The sequence below is a fragment of the Mustela erminea genome, chromosome 5 (genome assembly GCF_009829155.1).
Source record: "Mustela erminea isolate mMusErm1 chromosome 5, mMusErm1.Pri, whole genome shotgun sequence".
Taxonomy (NCBI): Eukaryota; Metazoa; Chordata; class Mammalia; order Carnivora; family Mustelidae; genus Mustela; species Mustela erminea.
In genome coordinates, this window is record NC_045618.1 from 135,894,850 (window position 1) to 135,921,515 (window position 26,666).

The following is a 26,666-nucleotide window of genomic DNA, read 5'->3' on the forward strand; positions in this document are numbered from 1 at the left end:
CACCTTGGGGGAGGGAATGTTTCTGGATTTTAAGTTTCCTTACCCACCTAATGGGAATAGTATCTCAGAGGGTAATTGCAGGAAAGAAATGAGATTATACATGCAAATGTCTGAGGATAGTGCATTTAATAAATGCTAACTATTAACATTATTGCATCTGTATATATTTTAATTTGTACAATCTTGTCTCACTAATCACACAAAAAAATACACGAAAGTGCTTTGAAAAATTTAAAGCATCATATAAATCAAAGGTGTCATTGGTGGTAATCTCATACGAGTATTTCTCAACTCTTCCATCCCCTTAAAGACCGGGACGGTGTCCTCCGTCCCACGGCATATTGCACAATGATCGGCAAATGATAAGCCCTCAGTAAATGTTTCTTATTTGACTAAAGCAACACGGCAGAGCGTAAAGAGCATAGATATCAGGAGACTAGGCTGGGCTAAAATTAGTTTAAGGCAGGAGAGCTAGTCTGCAGTCATAATTTATTCATTCAACAAATATTTGTTGAACACATTCTAGGTGCTAGATATTGAGTCCAGATAATTTCATCAAAAGGAGGCTCTACAAGTTCCCACAAGGCCAAGTCCCCGGCCAGTCTCCGCAAGGCCAGCCCACGCCAACGCACAGAGGCGGCAGCCAACATTGTTTACCCCTGGACAAACGGGCCCTCGCTTTGGGGGAAGCTGTAAGTAGCTCTGACTCAGAGTTGGGGGAGGGAGTGACAGCGAGGGAGTGGGCTGCTTCCAACAGAAATGACAGGAGCTGTTGCCTGTGAATTTATTTTTATTTACACTGACTGAGTCCACAGTTCGACGCCGCAGGCTAGACAATGCTCCTTCCCCTAGAGGTCATCTCCCCTCCCCTCCGTCACCTACGTGCTCAGCCTGTGGCCCTCCTCACCCTGTCCCTCTGCTGTCACAGCGGCCTGCTGGGTGGGAGTATGGGAGAATGGTATGTGTGGTCACCCGAGGGCACTGAGAGTGGGTTTCAGAGGCATGTGAATCCTGGCAGTCTCAGATCCCCGAGGGGGTGGGGGAGGAGAAAGCCAGGCCGAGACAACAAGTGGAGGGAGGCAGGGGCTGAGGTGGCTGGGGTGGGGGGTGGGGGGAACCCAGTGTACAAATGCCCGGTCTGTTGGCTTAACCTGATGCTTCTGGCGTTTGTCTCTTCCCTGGATTGGTCACGGTGGCCTTGAGATCCTCTGGTCTGTCCGGAAAGTGTGCAGGGGTCCAGCCCGTGGGCTCCGTGCCTGCGACGGCACATCTCCCCGGCTCTGCCTCTGTCAGGAGCACTGGCCGAAGTCACTGCTGCATCAGCATGCTGGGCCCTATAAGAGTCCTCTCCAGCTGTCCCCGCAGAAGTGCGGTCCCTCTCAGTAGCGGACCTGCTAGAGAAGGGGTGTCTCCATGGCAGGCAACCCGCCAGGTTCCAAATCTGCCGCTCCTTCCTTTCCCACTGGGAGCAGACAGATTGTTGAGGGGCAGCCGGAGGAAGAGAGGGGGAGCCGGCAGAAGTGGGGAGAAGGGAGCAAAACCCAGGAGGGGCCCTTCGCCGGGGGGCTGCCTGGAAGTCCGTCCTCGGGGGCGGCTGCAGCTGTCACATGGCTTCCTTCTCTCTCTGGGAGAATCGGCTGAGCTTCATCTCCGTCAGCTGGATGTACCGAATCACGTTGGTGTCTGCGAGGAGAGAAACACACCTTAGGGAACCCCTGGCGGGCGTGGGGAGGAGGACGGTCAGGTCTACACAGGAATCCTACGTAGGGCCACGCTTGTTGCCGCCACCATCTATTTCTTCCTCATTACAATCATGCCAAGTCCGGATCCTCGTCCTCACTGTGACAGGGAGAACGGAGGCCCTGGAGAGATGAAGAGGCCCAGGGAAGCCCACGGTTAAGGGGTGAGCCTGCCTTGGTGGCCTCCCTCCGCCGGGGAGCGTCTACCTTCTTCACAGAATTGCCGTGAGGACCAAGATCGAGAAGTCCAAAGGGGCTTCATCCAATGAGCAGTAAATACTAACTGAATGTAAATGTTTTAAATGTTATTAATTAGCATTGTTAATTAATTAATGTTAATGTTATACTTCAGGAAGCAGAAACAAATACTAACACTCAACAATGCCAGCTCTAGCATCCAGCAGTGCTGGCAGATAGGATGCGCTCAAGAAAATTCTGTTAAATGAGTCCAGTTCTTAGTTCTCAAGTTGCTTCGAGTCTAGAACACATTTATATACAGAAAAAACAAAAACAAAAACAAAAGCAAAACTGTGACACATAAAAATAAAGATGTGGGCAGTCCTTAAGAATATAGAAAAAAAGTATACATTTGGGTCTCTGCAAACTGATCGTGAAGTTCTTAAATTCTTCTTGGAAGGAGGATTGGATTTTTAAAAAAATCAGCCATGTGAACGACAATGGTAATACCAAGTTCAAATTCGTTGTTTAAATGTTACCTCCTCAAAACAGCAATGGAGGTTCCTCAAAAAGTTGAAAATAGAGCTACCCTATGACCCAGCAATTGCACTACTGGGTATTTACCCTAAAGATACAAACGTAGTCATCTGAAGGGGCACGTGCACCCGAATGTTTATAGCAGCAGTGTCCACAGTCGCCAAACTATGGAAAGAGCCTAGATGTCCATCAACAGATGAATGGGTAAAGAACACTTGGTATATACATACAACGGAATACTATGCAGCCATCAAAAGAAATGAAATCTTGCCATTTGCGACGACGTGGATGGAACTAGAGGGTATTTTGCTTAGCGAAATAAGTCAATCGGAGAAAGACAACTATCAGATGATCTCCCTGATATGAGGAAGTGGTGATGCAACATGGGGGCTTAAGTGGGTAGGAGAAGAATCAATGAAACAAGATGGGATTGGAAGGGAGACAAACCATAAGAGACTCTTAATCTCACAAAACAAACTGAGGGTTGTGGGGGCGAGGGGGTTTGGGAGAAGGGGGGTGGGGTTATGGACATTGGGGAGGGTATGTGCTTTGGTGAGTGCTGTGAAGTGTGTAAACCTGGAGATTCACACACCTGTACCCCTGGGGATAAAAATACACAATATGTTTATTAAAAAATTTAAAAATTTAATAAAACACACACACACACACACACACACACACACACAAATAAATGTTACCTCCTCAGAGAGGCTCTTCCTGATCCCCTGGTGTAAAACAGAACCCCCTTTACTCCTGATTCTTTTACTCTGCTTTATTTCCTTCCCGGCACTTACCACGACTAAATATTGTATTTTCTACCTATTTGTTAACTGTCCTTCCTCCTCCGTCATGACACAAAGTCCTGGACGGTAGCAGCTTCGTTTTGTTCCCCGCTGTCTACCCAGCTCCTAGAACACATCCAGACCTGCTCAGTGAATGTCTGTGGGATGAATGAGCCGCTGAGCTGGTAGACAGGAATTTGAGCGAAGGGTGCAGGAAATGCAGGCTCTGAGGAAGGGGAGCTGACCAGAGAAGTCAGAGCACCCTTCCTGCAAGTTGCTGAGCTCAGCACCAAGAGTATCCATCTGCATTCTGTCTCGCCAGCAGGACTGTGAGGTCCTCACGAGCCGGGGCTCCATCTTCTCATCTACATCCCTGGCACCCAGCACGAACTGTGGCACAAAACTAAGAACTCAATATGTATTTATTGAGTAAGTGGGAAGAGTTGGCTTCTGGATTGGGAAAAAACCCCAGAGAATTCCATATTCTATTTGAAAAGAGGTGCCCAACCTCCCTAGAACCAAGACGCCAGGCAAATGCGTGGACTGTCCGCGCTCCTCATTTCAGGTCCTGGCCCACACCTGGCCGCGCCCGCCATGACAGTTGGGCGCCATGACGGGGAGGCTGCCAGAGGGACTGCCAGTAAGAAAACAGTAACTGCCACCTTACCTGTTGGCTGTCGGGTCCTTGCTTCTTTCAGGTAGTAGAGTGCTTTGTCATAGTCTCCAAGGTGGTAGAAGGCTACACCAGACCGGTAAAGAGCCTTGAAGTTCTCTCCTTCCTTCTTCAGGACTTTGAGGCAATATTCCTTGACTCGCTCGTAGTTCACCAGCTCAGCCTGGAGCAGGCAGGCTGTGGAGGAAGGAGAGAGAAAGGAAAAGGGCTATCATACAGCAGACTCTGAGTGTCTCTCTTTGGTTCTTTCTCCTTGTCCAGAAAAGGTGGAGTAGTGTTGGGGCTTTATGTTGGGGTGTATTGCTGTGGGATTTGTCACCAAGTGATCTAGGGTTCCAGGACCCCCCTTCATTGCCAGCAAGCTCTGTGACCTTGAGTGAGTTACTTAGCCTTGTATTATGTGTTGAATTGTGTCCCCACCAAAAAGATATGTTGGAGTCCTGACTCCTAGTACATCAGAATGTAACCTTATATGGAAATAGTATCTTTACAAAAAAGGTAATCAAGTTACAGTAAGATCCTTGGAATGGGTCCTAATACAATAAAGACAATGGGTGTCTTTATAAAAACGCATACTACAGGGACGCCTGGGTGACTCAGTCAGTTAGGGTCTGCCTTCGGCTTAGGTCATGATCTCAGGGTCCTGGCGTCTGCTTCTCCCTCTCCCTCTAACACTCTCCATTGCTTTTGTTCCCTCACTCCCTCTCTCTCTCAAATGAATAAATTTTTTTTAAAAAAACTTCTTTTAATTAAAAAAAAAAAACCATACACTATAGACTGAATGTTTATGTTCCCCGAAAAATCCATATGTTGAAAGCCAGTCCGCAGTGTGACGGTATTTGGAGGTGAGGTCTTTGGGAGGTGACGCGGTCACGAGGGCTGAACCCTCGTGACTGGGATTAGTGCTCTTATGAGGGAGACCTTAGCGAGCTCCCTTCGCCTTCTGCCATGAGGACACAGTGAGAAGACGGCTGTCTGTGAACCAGCGAGCAGACAATCCCCAGATGCTGAATTTCCTTCCTTGATCTTGGACTCCCCAGTCTTCAGAACTGTGAGAAATGAATTGTGTTGTTTGGGCCGCCCAGTCTATGCTACTGACATAGCAGCTCAAACAGACAAACACACAGAGGAGAGACGATGTGAAGAAACACAGGAAGAAGATGACCGTCTGGAAGCCGAGCAACGCCAGAGGCCCCACAAGGTGAGGGAGAAGCATGGCACCGACTCTCCCGCACAGCCCTCTGAGGGAACCGAACCTTCCAACACCTCCATCTTGGGCTCCTGCTTTCCAGAACGATGAGATGACACATTTCTATTGTTCAAGCTGCCACTTTATGAGACTTACGTTGGGGCGACCCTAGAAATAAGCCACAAGAGGCCCTAACAATGCCAACTGTGGCTAACACTTGTTGGGTGCCCACCGGGTGCAGGCTATTCGTGTCATTGCTCTGCTTGCATTCCCGACATAACCCTCAGAACACCATGATGTACAGCCCACCGTTATTCCCATTTTACAGATGAGGAAACTGAGGCCCGGTAAGATGAGGTCATTTCCCAAGGGCACACAACATGACAGAGGCAAGGCTGGGATGGATGGATGGGTGGGTTGCGTGCTTCTTAAAAGATTATTTATTGGGGCGCCTGGGTGGCTCAGTGGGTTAAGCCACTGCCTTCGGCTCAGGTCATGATCTCAGGGTCCTGGGATCGAGTCCCGCATCGGGCTCTCTGCTCAGCAGGAAGCCTGCTTCCCTCTCTCTCTGCCTGCCTCTCCATCTACTTGTGATTTCTCTCTGTCAAAAAAATAAATAAAATCTTTAAAAAAAAAAAAAAGATTATTTATTTATTTATTTGTCAGAGAGAGAGAAAGCAGAAGCAGAGGGGAGAGGCAGAGGGAGAAGCAAGCTCCCTGCTGAGCAGGGAGCCTGATGTGGGGATCGGTCATGACCTGGGCCGAAGGCAGACGTTTAACCCACTGAGCCACCCAAGCGTCCCAAGGCTGGGACTTACATCAAAGCCGCCTGGTTCCGGTGCCCAAGTTCTTTATCGAGTTGTTGAGGGGATTTCCCAAAACAATGGCCATGAAATATTTAACATAGGGCTTGGCACAGAGTAGGTCACCCTAAGTGTCATTTAATATTATTAGAATTCTTTTCAGCCCTGTGCCCCTGCCGTAACAACTGCCTCTCATTTTCTTCAAGTTCTCATTCATGCAAGTTTGTCTTTGCAGTTCTGGGGACCAAGAGCCTTCTGATGGGGCCAGTGCAAAAGCCTGCACAGAGCATATCTCGGGACCCTTGTCCTAGGCAAGAGGAAGCTGAGGCTGGCAGGTGCCTGTGGTGGGTCCCCCTCCTATTGTCCCTCAGCCATCTCTGAGTAAACCATCTCTCCTTGAAGAAGCTCTCTCTCACCAGCCATCAGCTGCAGGGCCAGAGCCAGGGCCAGAAAGCTCATGAGACCCTAGAGAGTGATGCCCCCTTTCCTTGGGTGCCCAGCGGCCTCCCCTTCCTCACCCAACTCCCCACCCTGCTGAGCTACCTCCCCCTCCATGTGATCACACAGATGTTTAGTAGGCACTGAAGGAAGATTGTGTTATACACCTTGGAGGGATTACCAGAAAGGGGGAGGGAAGAGGCAAGGAAAGGCACCCCTATGCTTCTTCAAAGTGACTTAAAAGAGATGTAGGAGGCAAGGGTACTTGGGTGGCTCAGTGGGTTAACTGTCTGTCGTTGGCTCAGGTCATGGTCTCAGGGTCCTGGGATGGAGCCCTGCACTGGGCTCCTTGCTCAGCAGGGAGTCTGCTTCTCCCTCTGCCCCCCTCCCCGGCTCATGCTCACTCTCTCTAAAATAAATAAAAATCTTAAAAAAGATAAAGAGAGAGAGAGATGGAGGAGGCAAAAGTGCTCGTCCCGCCAAGACCAGACCGGACGGTGGGGGAGAAGCCTGATGCCTGCTCCTGGAGAATCCTCCCACATGGGAGGAACCGTCCTCTCTCTGGGATACAGGCGAGTCACTGATTTAAATCTTCAGAGGTCTAACTTCAGCTGTTTTGATCCCTTAAATAACTTCCCAGGGATAAGAATCGCTGATTAGGAGATCAGCTCTTTCATTGGCCATTTTGGGGAAAAAGAAAAAATACTCACCCACATCCTTTTGGCCGACTGAGGGGGAGGTGTACCACACAGTCTCGGAAGTTGAAGATGTGAGAACCAGGAAGTGGAAGTGAATCAGCCCAGATCTAGAAACTGACCCATCAGGTTTCACAGGCCCAAGGGCAGAAAGCCAAAGGAGGAGACAGAAGTGAGGGGCTGCTACCCCCTTTGGCGTGGGTGGCTGCAGTCTCAGAAAACCAGGCTGTGCTGGCAGCCGGGCATGGGGCTGAGCTGATGCCACCAGCCCCCTCTCCTCTCCTCTCCTCCCTTGGCTGTGGGGACCTCATCCCACCCCCCAAGCTGCTGGATCCCGTCCTGGGGCTCACACAGCTCTGTGGACGGGGAGAGGTTTCTGTCAAGAGCGTCCTGTGCATGGACCTCCCGGGCTACCTGTGTGGGTCTTGGCTCCAACACCGGCTCCCAGGGTTAAAGGATTTCCTGTCAGGCTCCCATGTGCCTCATCTGCTGTCCTCTCTGCCCAGACGGGCAAACCTCTTCCCGTCCATCTTCAGACAGACACTTCTGTTGGCTGACCTGAGCAGTGAAGGAAATGGACCTTTGTCTCTTTTAAAAACAGCTTTTGAGTGATTAAAATGAGGGTGGGGTGTGGGGAAAGGAAGCAAAAAGGCCTGGAAATGGAAACAGATCCTCCTCCCCTAGGGGAGAGGAAAGGCTAGCCATCAAATTCTGGGAACCCTTCGCTGAAAATGTTTTGAATTCCCCTGTGGCTCCAGATCCAGTGGCGACGGGGACACCCGGCAGCAGCCCGGGTTTCAGACCCCGTGGGAGGTGAGGCAGGCAGGTTATAGGGTGTGGGGCCCCTGCTGGCACCACAAGCAGAGCTCTGGAAGGTGGAGCTATCTAGAGCCAGCGTGGGTCCAAACGAGCCGCCATCCTGAAGGTTGCGTGCTGGGCCGGGGGAGGTTGGGGGAAGTCAGGCAAGAAACCCGGGGTGTTAGCCAGAGCTCCTCTGAGGTAGGGGGTAAGTGAAAGTCTGGAAAGCTACCCTCAGCCCTACCTGTAGGTGATTTTTAGGCATCCCTGTAGTTTGGGTGGGGAGCTATTTGGGATCCACATAACAAGCCTAGGGAAGAGGTAAGATGTGACATTTGTAGGCACGTCCTTAGAGTAGAGAAAGTTCAGAAGAAGAGGTTGACCAGCAGTCTCCGAAGTTCCTGCTGCACCCCTAGGCCCACTACCCAGGGCCTGTGGGCTGCGGTCCCATCAGCCCAGTGCCCTTGCTTCCTCTCCGCGGTTATTCCCTTACCCTGTGTCAGAGGTGGCGTTCGGTACCTTATGGACCTTATACCTTTTCACGTTCACGGTACCCATGAAACAGGTTCAATGTTGATCCTTCTCTTACCGGCGATGACACCCGTTCCAGAGAAACTAAGTAACTTGCTCAAAGTCGCTCAACTGGGAGGTGGGAGAATTATGACATCCACCCACTTCTGCCAGGATCCCCAGAGTGTGCTCTTGACTATGGGTCTCTGTGGGTCTGCGTCTGAAGCCTTCCAAAACCAACGTAACCCGTGGTAAAAGTCACATCGCCTGTGTAAACTACGTTTCTCTGTGCTCCAAGATCAACAAGGTAAAAGGCAATGCCTAACTTCCCTGGGCGCTGGGATCAGTTGTGAACAAAAACTCCCCTCCGCCCTCCGTCCTAGAGCAAATGGGCTGGTGGGGGAGGCAGATGTTCCAGTATCTTGAATACAACCATGTGTCAACACTGACAAGGAGAAGGGAAGAGAGGGAGCACACGGAGAGAGGGGAGCCCTCTGCCAATACAAAGTATCCCGGGAGGGCTTCATGGAAGAAGTGGCATTTAAGCTGGCTCTGAGTGTTTCTCAACCTTAGCACTTTAAACATTTTGTTTATTTATTTATTTATTTGTGATTTGTTTGTTTGTTTATTTATCTGACAGAGAGAGACAGAGCACAAGTAGGCAGAGCAGCAGGCAGAGGGAGAGGGAGAAGCAGGCTCTCCGCTGAGCAGGGAGCCCGATGTGGGACCCGATCCCAGGACCCTAAGATCATGACCTGAGCCGAAGGCTGCTGCTTAACTGGTAGCTCCCCTACTATAAACATGTTAGGATGATAACTTTTTGTCACAGGAGGATGCCCTGTGCTGTGCATTATATGGCGTTTAGCAACATCTCTGGCTTTTACCCACTACATACCAGTCATGACAGCCAAAAATACATCTCCAGATATTGCAAAATGTCCCGGAGGGGGAGGTAAAATCCTCCCTGAGAACCAGTGATCTAGGTGGGAAGGAGAAAACACTTTCTAGGCAGAACCAACAGAGGAAGAGATCGGGGGTGGGGGAGGAGGGGGACGTTGACTTACTTGAGGATTTTTGAGGAACTATGTCTGGCTGGAGCAGAGAGACTGAGGGAAGGGTAAAAGGAAGGGAAGGTAGAAACGCCAGAGACCACCCGGACACCTACGCCCTTCTGGTTCACGTTAAGGATCTGGGACTTTATTCTTGGTCACAGTGGAATGATGAAATGCTTTGACTGGGTTGATTGAAGCAGAGGCAGAAAGACAGGGGAGAGGGAGCAGTTTAAGAGGCATCTAGGAGACAGAACGGACTCGCAATAGGGAGCTCCTGAAATATTTTCCCTCTCCTGTTACACTCGTGTGGTTAGAGCCCTTCATCCAGGAGGGCTCAGACTGCCATTTTGGATTCACTGATGATTCAGAAATTTCTTCCACGTTGTAGTAACCTGGTCTGAATTTGAATTAGGGTTTATAAGACGACAGCCTATGTGCTCTGCTATATGGAATGGGTCCATATTTTAAAGAGTACTGGGCTGGGAATCAGGGGAGCTAGATTCTAGTTCCACCTTTGCCGCTAGCCAATAGTGTGAAAATCAGTTTCCCTTTCTGGGCCTCCGTTTCCTTTCTGTAAAAGGAGGGACCTCCACTTGGCTGAATAATCTCTACTCTCCATTTCAATCGAACATCCTGTGAATACAATTGTTGGCCACTGAATAGAAGGACAACATTGTTTCACCGGTTCCTCTTCAAAAGGAACTCTGTTCTCCCTACTACTTATGGCGAGGCATCTTCTGTTGGAGAGGGCAGTGATCAAAAGGGCTTCTGTAAGACAACTTTCTGTCTACATAGAGACTTTTTTTTTTTTTTTCACAGCAGAGATTTGAATTGTGCAGTCTCCCCAAGGCCAGGCTCTAGGGCAAGATCTTCCTTGAAGGGAGTGAGGTGTGCCTCTGCCTGTCAGTTTCCACAGAGAAGGCTGAGAACTCAGGAAGGCAGGTCTCCTGCTGGATGGAGAGGGAGCTTGTTCCCATCCGTGGCCTTGACTCTGGGTATATATTTGGATTCAAAGATGCAGTCATTGGGTGGCAGAAGGGGTACGAAGTGGGGAGACATGTCCACAGTAGACATGTGAAGATGGGCCTGGGCTCCCAGACAACCACACCCAGAAGCCCTTTTGAGAGAAATGTTATGGACCTTCTGGTCTCTCGGTCTTCTGACATGTTTAAATAAATGCTACAGCCTGGAACCCGCCGAGACATGGAGGATTCAGACAGGCTGCTAGTCATGGCTGGGAAGAAGGACTAGAAGAGAAAAGCCTTCCCCGGGTCTCTACAGTGGTGACAGAAGTGGTGGACAGTGCAAGTTACAAGAGAAAAGTACATTTGGGGGACCAGAATTGGACTGCCAGTGTCCAACCATCCTCGCACGTGGAGATTCCTCTTCCACGGTCAACTTTGGGTGGTTAGGGTACGGTTTTATAAAAGGAGCCCACAGGCTTTCTTAGCTCTGCAAAGGGGTCTGTGGCAGGAAAAAATCAGAGAATCAGCAACTGAAAGAACCCCACTCCATGGTTGTGCGCTCAGGACAGTGGAAATCCTATGTTGGACGTTCCCCAAACAACCACACTGAGACCTCAGGCTAAAACAGGTCAGGTTCTACTGGCTCTGGCACCTGTTCTGTTTTTGTTTTTCCTGGTGCACGCAGGGCATAGTGACTGCCTGGGCAAGGTGCCGCTCGCTGGCAGGAGATGAAGGGACACTGGATGAGACCGGGAGAACAAGTTCATACAAACACTGGATTTCTTCCTCTGGTGATTCGCTACAGTTTGCCCGTACCGGCTGTCCAGAAAAGCAAAGCATGGGCTGGATGTGGGGGAAGGAAAGGCCAGATTGGGGCCAGGAATGAGGAGAAGCAGGTTGCCTCACTTTATGGGTTGAACTGTGTCATCCCCCAAAGAGATGTTGACATTCTCATCCTCAATATCTAGAATTTGATCCTACTTGGAGAAAGGGTCTTTGCAGAGATCATTAAGTCACCATGAGGTCACTAGAATGCGCTCTAAATTCAATACCGCTGGTGTCTTTATAAAAAAGGAGAAATTTGGACACAGAGATGGACACACACCTAAGAAGGATGATGTGAAAAGACACAGGGAGAAAGCAGCCATGTATAAGCCAAGGAACCCCAGGCCACCAGAAGCTAGGAGAGAGGCATGGAACAGACTCTCCCTCACAGCTGGCAGAAGGAACCAGTGCTACCCAAATCCTGACCTTGGACTCCTAGCCTCCAGAGCTGGGATAGTTACAGACACCCTTAGGAAACTAACACACCTTGCAGGTCATTCCTTTGAGAGGCGGGCTCAGCAAGTGTCTGTCACTTACTGGGGGAAAATTTCCATGGAGGGGACAAAATTATTTGGTTTTCATATTTATTTTAAGGGGCATTTGCATAGTAGTAAAGTGGATGGAGTTTGGTGAAGAGAGGTGACACTGCGCATATCTAATAACTGGGTAGGTCACAGCCAAACTGAAGAGGCAAGGAGTATCAAGCCAGTTTCAGGGTGTCCTGGCTGAACTTCAAACGTTGGGTCTGGAGATACAGTCCCGGGCCGCCGTCCAAGCTCTGCCACCTACCAGCCCAGGCCCTAGGGTGTGTCACTTCATGTCCCTCGGCCTCAGTCTTCTCGTGTATTAAATGGAGATAATAATACCTATTTTGTGGGAACCCTTGTGATGATAAAATGAGATAATTAATGTATGTTCTATGCTTCACACAGTGCTGGGCACAGAAACGGGTTCTCTTTAGGAACCCATTAGTCAAATACGGTTTCCCCAGCAACACGCACATTCACCAGAGAAAATTTCCATTTTGAGTCCTACACAGAGTGTATGACACATACACAAAGCTAGAGCTGGATTTAAAGCAGACTTTCAAGACTAGGTCAGAGGCACGGTGGAGGGTGATCTAGAGGGTCTTTCTGCGGCAGAGCAATGGGAACGTGACCTGGGCAGCGAGAGGACAGGAATCTTCCTCCTGCGGCTCCACGTCCAGGTCTGCCATGGCTCACCCCATTCCAGCCTTCCCTGAGAGCGCTGATTTCCCCCTCTGTGCACACAAATGCTTGCATCCAGAGTTCTGAAAACAACTCTCTTCTTTGGATTTCTCATTTTGGTTTCATGGTCAGGGATGTATACAAACTCGCACTTGCTCTGAGTGTTTCCCAAACGTAGGTTGGACGCTTGGTTTTCCTGGACCCTTTTCCTTTTTGAAGATGTGTTTTCTCTATGGGAAGCAGCTGGGGAGATGCAGAGAACATTACAGAAGGAGCTTTGCCGCCAGGAAAGGGGGCTTAAAGGAAAGAATGGAGTGGGGTTCGGGGGTATTTTCTTCTCATACAGGAGCCGGCCTCTGAGTCAACAAGTGGTTTTACCCTCAAGCCCTTTATACACCCAAACAGCAAACGGGAGTGCTGCTTGCACCTGTTCTCTCGCTGCCATAGAGGAACTGGTTCCCCAGGCAGCATCTGGCTGACAGCTTTATGGATGGGGAGGGGATGGACCCAAAGTAGCTGAGCTCCTCTGGGGGCCTAATAATTCAGGAGAACTAGGAGCTCAAAACGCCAGCAGTGGCAGGAAAATGAATAGGCCTGGTTCCCGACTCTGTAGGGCTTTAGAGAGTCTGGGAAGGAAAGAGCGAAGTATTTTTAGCAGAGAAGTTGCTGGCCAGTTTCGGTGCCTCTGAGCTAGTTGATTCGAGACAATGTCCCTGGCATTGGCATTCGCGTGTGTGTCCTTGGGATAAAACACTTCACCTCTCTGGATTTCGACTGTCTAGTGCATAAGCATAAAAATAATTATGGTGGCTATCTACCTTTTCCTTGAAGGCTTGCTGGCAGGACGCAAGAAGTCTGACATCTGGTGAGAACCCTACAGACAAATGTTTCATGTTAAATCATCTGTGGAAACGTGTTTAACATAGAGATCCTAGACCTCATGCCCAAGGATGAAGATTCCAAAGGGCCGGGGTGGAGGCCAGTAATACACATTTTTAAGAAGTCCCCAGTGGGCGTCTGTTGGGGCCTTCACCTCCTGAGCTGGTACTCTATATTCTAGCATTTTGGATGTAGGTGTCTTAAGGACCACGCAGTCGGTTCAACCAACTGTGAGAGCCCAGGAAAGCTGTGAGCTGCTTCAGGGTTATCCACAAGGCCAAAGAGGTCCCAGATGGCCAAGTCCTAGAGCTGGAAAAAAATCTGCACATGTGGGAAAACAACAATTCTCAGACAGATGATCAGCTTGTGACATTTTGGGGTTTTTCTCTTCTTAGTCATTAGAGACTTCTGCCTGGAGAACAGCAGCCTAGGCCAGGGAAATGGGGAAACAGAGCAGAAGGCCTGAGATGCTCCAGGGTGAGCTCAAGAGAATCTGGTCCTGTAGGCCATGTTCATCCATCCCTCCAGAAGAATAAGAACAGATAAGTTTTATTAAGCCTAAATGGACCAGGTGCTGTTCTAAGCGTTAATTCATTTCATCTTGATCACAACCTAGGGGTAGACTCTAGTATCTCACCCATTTTCTAGGTGGGGGAAACGGAGGCTTAAAGAAGTTCAGTCACTTGCTCAAGGTCACAAAGTGACTAAGTGTTCAGGTTAAGATTTGAACCTAAGCCATCCGGCTCCTGAGACTGTGCCCCTAAAGCATTGGACCCAGTGTCCCCCCCAGGATGCTCAACTACCTAGAATGCATTTGAACTCGTGTCTTTCACGGACAGACTTGAGGTATGAGGTCTGCTTCTCGTGAGGCACGAACGTGAGGTCCTGGCGGTGCCAGACTGTGCTCTCTTCACATGTAGATTTCTCATCTGGAGGCTTCCTATGTAACTCTCTAGGACCCTCTACCCTCCTTGTTTCTCTGCATTGAAGAGGGAAACAAACAAACAAAACCACGTGCAGGGTTTCCGCCAAGGTTTTTTGTTTTGTTTTGTTTTGTTCTGTTTTGAAGTTCCAAAACCACCAGCATCTCCAACTCCATCCAGAGTCTACAAGTTAACCTCATAGGGCTGACACGACAAGTCTCAGGTTTCCTCCTGAAACAATCCCCACCTCAGCTGGCATTGGTAAGACTAACCCCCATGGTCTGATTTTTTTAATCGAAATTTTTGTGGCGCTAACTGTAGATTCACATACAGTTGCAAGAAATAATACGAAGAGCTCCCCTGTACACTTTACCCCGTCTCCCCCAAATGGTAAGTAACATCTTCTAAAAATATCGTGCAATACACTGACCACAAGATGGACACTCATACAACCCACAGATTGATCCTTCCAGCTTTACTCGTGCTTCTGCATGTGTGTGTGTGTTTGGTTTTATCCATTTTATCGCATATGTAGCTTCCTCCGTCTACCTCCAAAGTTAAGTTACAAAGCAGTTCCATGACCACAAGCATCCCTCCCATCTCCCTTTTAGAAGTACATCCATATCCCTCCTGTATCCCCAAGTCTACTTTACCCCCGACAACCACTCGTCTATTCTCCATTTCTAAAATCTGTCATTTCAAAGTATTTTATATATATTATATTACATATATAATATATAATATATATATGCTCAACTACCTAGAATGCATTTGAATTCATGTCTTTCACGGACAGATTCGAGGTGTGAGGTCTGCTTCTCGTGAGGCACGAGATTATATATTATATTATATATTATATACAGTATATATTATATATTATATTATATATAATTATATATTATATTATATATTATATACAGTATGAAGCCTTTAGGAGCTGGCTTTTTTTTTTTCCACTCCACATAATCGCCTTGAGATGCATCCAAGTTGTTGCATGGATCGATAGTTCGTTCCTTGTACTGTTGAGTAGTATTCAACGGCGTGGACGTAGCCATTGTCTGACCATCCACCTGAGGAAGCACATCTGGACTGTTCCTGGTTTTTTGGTTATTGTGAATAATGCTGCTATGACCAGTCGCAGACAGCTTTCATTTCTCTAGGACAGATGCCCAAGAGGGCGATTCCCAGGTCAGGAGGGAAAATGTTCAATCACTCATCATTTAGCTTGGTGTTAGCTGTAGTTGTTTTCTAGAGGTTCTTTATCAAGATCCGGTAACTTCCTTCTATGTCTAACTTGCTGGGAAATTATTGTTTTTCTAGTACCTGATGGTCATGGCGTCACGCTGGGTAGTCTTTTCCCAATGAGGTCAGATCTACAGGTACCATCATTAAATGGATCGTTTAGTTTTCCAAAGAATAAAATTACTTTTCACAGCCACATGCTCCAGTCATGCCCATCACTGTAGCTCTTCATGAAACACGGCTCCTCTGCCCTTATGCCCTCTGCATCTTATGTTTGTTTGTTTGTTTAAGTAGGGCTCCACCATGGAGCCCAACTCGGGGCTCACACTCAGGACCCTGAGATCAAGACCTGAGCTGAGATCGAGAGTCAGACATTTAATGGACTGAGCCACCAGGTGCCCCTGCGCGGGGCATCTTTCAATCCCCACACGGCAAAATGGCGTCACTGTGGTTTGCATACATTGTATGCTCGGTAAGCAGCAATACCTAACATTTTTATACTGTTTAACAATTCACTTGACCTTCATGATGACTGTAGAAAATAGGTATGATTAGCTCTGCTTCCAGAAGCAGAGGCTTAAGGAAGTTAAGTGACTTGCTAAGGCCATCTGACTTGTAAGGAAAGGGCCAAGGTTATCTAAACCCAGGTCCCATGTTGGTTCCACTCCAGCGGAGCTGGTGGGAAAGAATGGAAACCTGGACTCCACGATCTCTAAAGGTCTTTTTCTGAATGCAAGGCCCTGGGAAGCTCTAAGAAAAGCAGGAAGACAGCTGTATCTGTTCACACCAGACTTGCCCTACCTGGTGCCCAGACAAGAGCTCTCCCATACACTGATGCCGCGACTCCCACTACCATGACTCGTGTGACTCTGTCTAGTGGGCTGAACGGCCCTTGACACCATCACCTTCACTTCTGACCTTCTGCTTTTCCAATCCAGCACATGCTTGCATTTGATTCAAACAAGCACTGTCAATGATTTCTTTTGTTTTCTTTGTGTTAGCAACCCTGTTTCTGGAGATGTCTACTTTGCCCACCCTTTGAATTCTTCACGTGGACGTCCCCAGTGGTCAAGGGATGCTGCATCCCTCTCACCATGGCCACACAATGTTGGGCAGAGGCTCTTAGTAAACGTATTTGATAAAGATTCATTCATCATGGCCCATGCCATGGGAGAGGAAAACGGAGAGCATTGAAAAGATACTGCTATCTTCCAGGAGCACATCCTCTTCTTTTCCACCTTTTCTTGGCCAGCACTAAGGTGGCGAAGCTGCAGGTGAGAGAGCTAAAGTGGAGAAACCAATAGAAAATCCTATACATTGCAGGCTCAAGTTGGCAGTCCTTTAAGGGACATCAGAGTATGCTCCATAGGACAGCAACGCCCAAGCCTGGGGTCAGTTCAGGTTGTCGGTGTTCTGGCAGCATGCTAACAAGTTATCCCTCCCCTGTGGCCCCTATCTCTCCCTCTTGACCTCATCGTGGTAGACGCAGAGAGAGAAGGGAGTAGTAGGAAGAAAGCAGTACAGGATTACTGCTTATTGGAGTCTGCATAACACCCCTTCGTTGGGCTGGAAGTGGCATTTGGCAGGGCCAGTTGGGTCACTGAGAATGTGGTGATGAGAACATACCCAGCAATAGTAGAGATCCATCTTCACCTTGCTGACGCTGGCCAAGCAAGACACATGTTCATGGTTACTGGCAGGAACTCTCAGCCAGGATGAGGGGAAATCTCAGAAGCCAAATTCCCAGCCTGTTCTCCTTTTGGACTTTAAAGAACGTTGTCCCTGGTCTGATCACCTCCCCTTCGTGACCCAGCAACATCTCTCCTATTCCTATGGCCTTTCCCTCCATCCTTCCATGGCACCAGAGCAAACATCACCAGATACTTTGGGGTTGAGTGACTTAACAGGCACACATGTCACCGAAAAGCACTTTGTGGCCTCCCTGTGGCAGCACCACATGTAATAGCCGAGCGTTGGAAATAACCGAAATATCCACCAGCAGGAGACTGGTTAAATAAATAATGGGACACAGGTACAATGGAACACGACACAGACATTGACATCATGCTGAAGAAAAATGCTTAGTGATACTGACAAAATGTTTTTAGTGGGAAATACTGGTGGAAAAATCAAGGTGGTAAACGTTTACGTGGTAGAAGCGGAACCTTGTGAAAAATAAATGTGTTTGTATCACAGTGAAGAGTTGTAATAGAAGGCATCAGAGTTCTTCGTAGGGAAGAAAGTATCCTTCATTTTTTTTTTTTAAGATTTTATTTATTTATTTGACAGAGATCACAAACAGGCAGAGAGGGGGGGGAAGCAGGCTCCCTGCTGAGCAGAGAGCCTGATGCGGGGCTCCATCCCAGGACCCTGGGATCATGACCTGAGCTGAAGGCAGAGGCTTAACCCACTGAGCCACCCAGGCATCCCGAAAGTATCCTTTTTTAAGAACATCTTCATCAACTGCTCTAGGGGGTGAGGTGAAGCTTTGAGAGCAGTCGGAGGCAAATAAGGTAGATAAAAAGATAAGCAAACTGGGGCGCCTGGGTGGCTCAGTGGGTTAAAGCCTCTGCCTTTGGCTCGGGTCATGGTCTCAGGTTCCTGGGATGGAGCCCCGCATCGGGCTCTCTGCTCAGCAAGGAGTCTGCTTCCTCCTCTCTCTCTTCCTGCCTCTCTGCCTACTCGTGATCTCTGTCTGTCAAATAAATAAATAAAATCTTAAAAAAAAAAAAAAAAAAAAGATAAGCAAACTGCTCTGTGTTTGAAATGACCTGAATTTGAGAGTGGAAGAGCCTAAGAGACAGAGCAGGGATGGAGCGGGAAGAGCCTGAGACGCATGGCACGTTCTTAGAACCTGCCAGAAGTTCAACCCCAAGTGGTGGTACTGGGGGTGTGAAAGTGAAGGGGCAAAAAGAGGAAGCAGAACTGATCCCCCCCCCTTACCGGCAACCCCCTGGGGAGAATGAGCGACATCCTGGGGGTACCGGGAAGGAGATTGGTGGTGGTCCCAGCACAAAGGACCCAAACTCCTTGTTTCCTAAATAAACTGGAGAAAGGTAGACCTTGAAGTGGACTAGCTGATACATATTTATATGGACAGACAAGAAAAGACTGGAAGGAAATAAACCCAAATAGGGAAGAGTTGGCTGGATGGCTGGATAACAAGTGAGTTTTAGTTTCTCCTTTCAATTTCTTTTTAAAAGATTTTATTTATTTTTTTGACAGAGACAGTGAGAGAGGGAATACAAGCAGGGGGAATGGGAGAGGGAGAAGCAGACTCCCCACTGAGCAGAAAGCCCGATAAGGGGCTCAGTCCCAGGACCCTGTGATCATGACCTGAGCTGAAGGCAGACGCCTAATGATCAGGCCACCCAGGCGCCCCTCCTTTGAATTTCTTTTATCTAATATCTTCTATAGTTACAACATCTTACTTCTGTAATTAGGAAAGTATGTTAAAAATCCCTTCCGCCCATTGTGTCTTCAAAGAGAGTGCGGTGGATGGAACTTGGCATTAGGGCTGCAGAGAAGGCTGAAGGGTCTCCTAAGCAAAGGGCATTGCCTGTTCCTGGGGCCCCTGCCTTAGGAAGACCTGGGGGCCTGAGAGGGTCCTGGGCATCGTGGCAGAGGCACACCCGCAAGGACGGGATTTACAAGGAGGCTCCAAGGGACACACCTGCTGGTGTGCTTTCGCTCTCAGGACACCCAAGTAAACCAAGTAAGCCAAAGGCTCTCCTCTTCCGACACCAGGGAGGAGGCTCAGGAAGTTGGTGCCACCAGCATGCAGCACAACAGGGTAGGCAGGGCAGGCACCAGGCTGCCGCTTCACAGCCTCTCCCTTGGATGGCTCCCTCTCAAACAGGCCTTGCCTTCTCCCAGTGCCCCTTCCCACCAGTAAGCTTGCTTGCTTGTGAAGCTCCCCAGGGAACCCAACTGAACATACCAGGTCGGAAACACCCACACTGAAGGCTGTCGGGTTACACCTCACTCACCTCCCCTGCCCTGGAGTCATTGATGACTCTTTTGTCCTTCCCCGTGTGCTCCCTTGCTTCCCACAGTCCCCCATAACCTCCTTTGCAGAGTCCTTTTTCCTCCCCTCTCACATGCTTTGTTGTCTTAGTACCTTCTGGTGTGGGAATTAGATTTACCGAGACCATCACGTGTGAAGCGTTGCTTGCGTACCAGGCCCTGTGCAGGCACGTGTGCATGCACCGTTTCATGTCAATTACCATCACAATCGCGTGCAGGGCACATCATCGCTCCCCCTTTACCAGAAACAAACTCCGAGAGAAGGACCCGTCCGAGGTTAATGGCGGAGTCAATGGAAAGTCAGGATTCAAACCCAGACCTGCTTATGCTAAGCAAAGTTCTCTCCCATTTGGCCACGTGGCGCTGCAGGGTTTCTGCCCATCTGTTCCTCTGTGTTCTCCTTCTTCCCTCCCATCCTCATTGGCAAACTCGGGGTGACAGGCCTCCTCACTCTCTAGGTGTCAGGGACGGGTCCACACACGTTCCCAGTGACCCAGTTCCCTCCACAGCCCGAGGGTGCAGGCCCATTAGAAGAAGGGGCTCAGTTCTGACTCGGTGAGAGCAATAGGCCCAGAATCATATCCCTAAATGCTTGGATGTGGCTGGACTCCTGCGGGATCTTTAGCTTTGGGCCAAGGGTGGCAACTGTCTGAGACACTCTTGGCCGACACCTATTGCCTGTAACTTTTGGCCTTGACACTGTTTCTTTCTTTCTCCCTCCCTCCCTTCTTCCCTGCCTTCCTTCCTTCCTTCCTTCTGTCCTTCTTTCCTTTCTCTCTTTTTAAAAAAATTTATTTATTTCTAGACAGTGGGGGGAGAGGCAGAGGGAGAGAAAGAACCTCAAACAGACTCCGAGCTGAGCATGGAGCCCGATGGGCTCCCTCTCACAACCCTGAGATGGCAACCTGAGCCGAAACCAAGAGTCTGACGCTTCGTCGACGGAGCCACCTCGGCATCCTGACCATCTGTTAAAAACTTTCATTTTTCTTGCCATCAGGCCTTCCTAGCCTAGTCTAACCAGCACCGCCAGGTTTCTGATGGTGAGTGACTGCCTGCTCAGAATCCAAGCCTGAATTTTGAAATAATCTGGAAATATTAGCAGTAATAGGTAATATTTGGTGACATCGATTTAGATTCCAGAGCCCACAGAAGATTTTAAATAGCCCTCCAATCCTTACTCTGGTTTCTTTCAGAGACACTCTGTCTGAAGCTATCATCCTGGGAGGTTGTGAGGTCGCTTATTTCGCTTGATCCTCCCTATTTGCAAGGGTTGCCTTGGAAATCTTAGTTGGGATGTTTTAGCGATTATTTGTCAGCACATACCAGTAAACTAGAATAAAAGCGAGCTTGTTGCTTGTCCCTTCCTAAATCCTGCTGCTCCCAGAAAGAGAGGCCGGGGAGCGGGGAGCTAGAAGGTCTTCAAAATCCTAAACAGTTCAGCCCTTGTGAGAGGACACTTGGAGGGCAATGACCCAACCCCCACTGTTTACATTTGGGGAAACTGAGGCTCAGAGTGATGGGACTTGTCCAAAGTCACAGAGCAAGTTAGCCCCAGATTCTGGACTAGAACTCCAGTTCCCACTACACCTGTGCCATGTTTGAGGAGAACAGGGAAGGTTTGGGTTTGGGCTGGAAGAAGCCCAGGAAAGTGCACAGGAAAGATTCAGGGAATAAGCGAGTTGCCTTCCCATGCTCTGGCTGCTGTATCTGAGGTACCAATGGCCAGGGTTTCAAAATTCAGGGGCCAGTAAGAATCTTGGACACTGATGGCACATGGCACGCCTTCTTCCATACCAGAGGCACATCGCTAAAGCTCAGGATCAGTTCATATCACAAGATCTGACCGAACGCCCTTCCCTGCCTCACTGCCAGATTCGAGCTGTCACTAACGTACTACTGAGGGGCATTCTCCCACCGGGGGGGGGGGGTTCCAGGCCGTCAGGATTTAGCTCTGTGTGCCAACTGGGGTGGCAGCACTGCAGAAAGGGAGATGAATCCCACTGTGGGATATTAAGAGAAATTGGGGGGTCTTGGGATAATTTTGCTTGACATCTTTGGTGCCACTGCCTGATGAGGCTAGACAAGACAGAAAATATCTATCATGGTCTAAAAACCATGTCTATGAGGTGGCTTTTCTTCAGGAAAATAAAAAAGAAGAAAGCCAGATTACCCATGATTTCTCTAAGCGATAACCCTGTCATCATTTTTCTTAAAAAATAATAGCCATCATGCATATATATAATTCAAATACTACAGAAAGATTTAAAATTAAAAAGTTAAAAAAGACATGAAGGAACCTTAAGTGCATATTGCTAAGTAAAAGAAACCAATCTGAAAAGGCCACGTCCTGTATGATGCCGACTCCATGACATTCTGGAAAAGGCAAAACTATGGAGACAGTAAAAGCTCCGGGGTTGCAGGGGTTGTGGGGTAGGGCGTAAAAATGAACAGGCAGAGCACAGAGGAATTTTAGGGTAATGAAAACACTCTGTATGATACCCTCATGGTGGATACATGTCATTATACATTGGTCCAAAGCCATCCAATGCACAACACCAAGAGCGAACTCTGATATAAACTATGGACTTTGGGTGATTACGATGTGTTGGCGTATGTTCGTCCTTTGTAGCAAACACCCCAATGGGGGAGGTGGTGCACATGGGGGCAGGGACTGTATGGGAAATCTCTGCACTTTCCCCTCCATTTTGCTGTGAATATTGCCCTACAAACAATAAGGTCTTAATAATTTTTTTTAAAAGTTAAGGTTAATTTATCTGCCCAGTCTCCTTTTCAAGTGAGGTTAACAGCTTCACTTGAATGATTTCAGATGATCTTCCTGACACAGATACATTGATGCTAGCTTGTATCTACTCGCACAAGGGACTTGTGTTAAAGAGGGGCCTTCCTTCTGCCTTTTCATGTCATAACGGCTTTTGGAGACTGGTATGGATCTGCACACACAGAACGACCCAATCCCGTGTTATGACCACACAGTTCAGAAAGTGTGGCATGAAGACAACCTTTTTGAAGAGCTGGCAAAGACCTCAGAGAGCTTGGAATCCAACCCTAGTCTTTGTAAATAAGAAGACTAGAGCCCAGAAGAGAAGAGTCTTTGACACAAGGCACCCGTACGTGGAGAACTTGGGAGTCCAAGTCCTTGTTCACCAAGCCAAGCTTCCATTCTGTTCTCAAAGGTAGGGATGTCAGAAGCAGGGAAATCTTAGTTCAGAGAACACCCCTCACATTCTCATTAGACGATTTTTTTTAAGCAAGTGTTTTTGTGTGTGGATTATGAAGAAACCAGTATTTGGGGGACTATTTTAGTATGTGTGTTTGAAACACTATGGGAGAGTCAGTGTGGATAGATATTTCATACAGAAACCGGGCATCAAGCAAGTTTTCCTAGTGGATACTATCCAAGTATGCCTTTTATCCCAGAATTATTAACATTGGACGTGAGCATTTTCCTTCATTGGGCAGATCTCACTTTTTATTTCTCCTCTACCTTTTTTTCTCCTATGTATCCCTACCCACTTAAAATGCTAATTTACACCACTCATACTTTATAGTTGCGGAAATATATTCACGTTACTCCTCGCCCGCACCCTGTGAGTCAAACCGGCATGATTATACCCATTTAATAAGAGAGGCAAACCAAGGTCAGATTAAGTTCCCATACGGTGAATGTGCCACCAGCAGTCACGTGAGTCTGCCCCAGTCAATATTCCACTAGACACAGGGCCACTGGTCTCTTTGGTGCTGGCTTTGGGGACTCTTTGTTTTTGTTTCTTGAGAGATGAAGTTTGGCCCACAAAGCCAGAACCTAGTACCAGCCAGTCATAAAAACACAAACGCAAACGTAAGTATTACTTTCCAGGATGTTAGGAGAGCAAATGTTCCACACCACCCGGAATAATAATGTGCCCAACTTCATTTGGCATTAAAACGGAAACATGGTTTTAAAGGATGGCGTCCTCGCTCTCATGACATTAGAACCAACCAGGTCTAGAGTAATGCATTTGGACAATTCCAGACGTTATCCATCTAGTGGATCGTCTCTCCTCACGGTGTCTGCAGAGCGATTACCGAGAGTAATGGCTGAAGGGAATTCCAGCTCTTAACACTTCCACTCAAATTTCTCAGGACCTCCCAACTGGAATTCACACGCTCCAAAGCAAGGGGGACAGAAAAGAGGAGGAAGTGTGGTGGGGCTCCTGCAGCGTCTCGGCTCACCGGAAATCAGGGCTCCCCAGCTCCTCGCACTTCTCTGCCCATACAAATTCAGGTCTTCTTCCTGGCGACCAAAGGGAAATTCTGACCTGGTTACAGAACGCAGGACACTTGTCTCTTACCCACCCAGAATGGTCATGTTAGGGGACTCTTAATCACACAAGGCACAATCGCAGTAAGAGGATGTTTGACCTACAGAATACAAGACTCGACGAGGGGAAACTGAGCTGCCCTGAAAATGCCAAGGTTTGTCCTTGTTACACGGGTGATGAGATGTAGTCTGTGTTGCCCCAAAGGGTAGACAGAATATGACTAGATCAGGGGCACTTGGGTGGTTCAGTTGATTAAGCATCTGGCTTTCGATTTCAGCTCAGGTCATACCTCAGTGTCCTGATATCGAGTCCCACGTTGGGCTCCCAGCTCAGCATAGAGTCTGCTTGCCTCTCCCCCTCCCCCGCTCCCCACACATGCTCTCTCTCAGATAAATAAAATAAATAAATAAATAAAACATTTTTTTAAAAAGGATATGGATGGATCAATAGAAATTTCACAGAGGTGAATTTTAGTATTTAAGGAGGAAACTCCTAAAAATGGAGGCTGCGAGGTGACTGGTTAGGACCATGGCTGTGGAACTACAGAGTGGCACATGAGAAATCCCTGCTTGCCACATACTGCCACGTGACCACGGGTGAGTGACTTAACTGCTCTAAGCTTAAGCTTTCTGTCTCACGAAGTGAGAGCAAATGAAATTATATATATTAAGTATGTATATTTATATGTATAAATTATATATAATTTTATATCTTCATGTACATATATGTATTATATGTATATGTTTGTGTGTGTGTATTCATCAAAGGCGGGGACCTTGTCCTTCATGTTTACTCCTGGCCCCATGCCCAGCATCTAGCACGTATTAAATGCACAATTAATATTAATGGAATGATTGGATTTACAGGGTCTTTAATATGAGACAGCTGCTGGAATAAGAATTTTCATTCATTTCTAACTCATTCAGGAAACATCGACTGGGTGCTAGGAACTGGGCTGGTTGTGGTGGTCTTTACTGCCACTGCTGTTCCTATAGTTGTTACTATTATAGTTGTTGTTTTCTGGTGGTAGTTGTTAAATGGGTCACTTTAGGTGTGGTGACTACCTCTCCTGTTGGACGTGCCTAAGCTGATGCTAGAGGCCAAGCTGGTTATGTTACCAAGAAAATTCACACACCTGTGTGAAGTTTGGGGTCACATCCGAATCTGAAATCGTAACTGATTACATAACTCTAGAGACAGCTAGTTATTTAGCATCACTTCTCACTTTTGTTCTTTACTCACAGAAACACCATGGAAGGGAAACGTTTGCCCCTGAGCTTGCTCCATGTAAACGTCATCTATAATTGGAGTGTTCTTTGAAAGTCTTTTTGGCAGAAAGGGAAGGGAAGATCCACTCGGATGCATTTCAACCTGAGATTCAGCTCAGCTCAAATCAACCTTCCTTGGCACTACACATCCCACCTCCTTTTCAAAAATATTTGGACACTGTTGGTTTGGGTCCTACTAGACATGGCATCATTGTATGGCTGAGATGAAAATGTACATGTACAAGAGAAAGGTAATGAATGAGCTTTACATTGCTAATGAATGATTTCCAGGCCACATGAATACCACCAGGAACTAAACTCCTTTCATCTTCGATAGCATTATCTTTGGCGTTTTCTTTTTTTTATGTCTGATACCATGGCTGGTGCTAGAGGTTTCTGCTATGTGGTTGGGATAGGGGTAAGACTAATTATCTTGGTGAAAATGGAAAACTCTGTTCCCAACTGAACCTCTGACCTCCCAAAGTCACCTGGGAATTAGGCACTTGATGGTTGGTGGGTTAAGACATTTGGTTTTCATCCTAGCTATCTGGAGAAGGCACAGGCTGGGGGTAAGAGAGAGTAGCTATAAGAAGAGACTGTCCCGTCTGGAGGTCACTCCCAACTTGCAAAGCTCTGGGAACAGCTTTTGGCTGCTCCAGATCTTGGCCATCCTGTCTTCACTGCAGCTGCGTCCCCTTCTCTTGGATGGGACACTCCCATGTATTGTGGCTGTAGGGACATCCTAAAGAGTTTCTGGCTAAGAACCACCCAGTTCACTTCCCTTGGAGGTAGACTAAGGACCGTCAGAATCTTTAGAAACTTAGCCAGGAGTTTATGTTCAGAATGTTCTTTCCTAGAAAGCATCCTACAAGTTTCAATTCTCACATGATCCTAGCGGCCACATTTATAGGCAGAGATTTCTTGGCAAAGGTGCTGCCCAAGGAACAGCCTTGGATCAACAATGGCATGGCCCGTCAAGCTCTCTCAGATGGCAAGATCTTGGCTGAGCATCTTAGCATGAAGTCCTTCTTCTTTCCCCTTCTTTGACCAGTTCTTACCTCCAAAACTTATCTTCTAGCTACTGGGTTACCAGTTGTCTCTAGTCTTCATGCTTGATTCTCTGGTTCCACACCCCTTTCTGTTGAGTACCCTTGGTCTTAGAACCCGCCTCAGAGTCTATGTCGAATTTTGTCCACCTTAGGTGTATCTACCCAGTCAGCTTCTGGTATCCCATTGGGGGTGACTTCAAGGATGGGTGCCTTATGCGGTCAGAAGGGCCACATAAGGGTATTTGGTTTAATGCTCTGTTATTGCTTCCTTGAAATTCCTAACAATTTTATCTTTGGAGCTGTGTTTTGTAAGTGAAGTTTGATGGGATGATGGTGCACGAACATGAGCAGAAGAGAGAGGCACAACCATTCTTTGCAACCCCACTTGCACGTAGCACTCAGGGTGCCCCATGAGCACAGAATTCCGGTGGACCCACAATGCGTGAGAATTCAGCAGGACCCAGCTTGAGTATGAGGTAAGACTATCAGGTCCGTGACTAAGTAAGCAGGCAGACATGCTGACAGCCCCAAGGGGCATGCTTTCCATTCAACCCAGAAATTGCTTC

The 26,666-nt window shown here is 48.0% G+C and overlaps 1 protein-coding gene across 1 annotated transcript in view; it reads right to left on the bottom strand.

Moving 5' to 3' along the window:
• Nucleotides 1-1,413: 1,413 nt before the first annotated feature.
• The window catches only part of TTC9 (tetratricopeptide repeat domain 9), a 30,412-nt gene continuing 5,159 nt past the window's right edge, over nucleotides 1,414-26,666 (bottom strand). The window contains exons 2-3 of the mRNA XM_032345088.1: nucleotides 3,903-4,085; nucleotides 1,414-1,683 (exon numbers count right to left, since the gene is read on the bottom strand). Of these exons, the coding sequence (XP_032200979.1) occupies nucleotides 1,604-1,683; nucleotides 3,903-4,085 (263 nt within the window). The 3' untranslated portion in view covers nucleotides 1,414-1,603. The remainder of the gene's footprint in view (nucleotides 1,684-3,902; nucleotides 4,086-26,666) is intronic.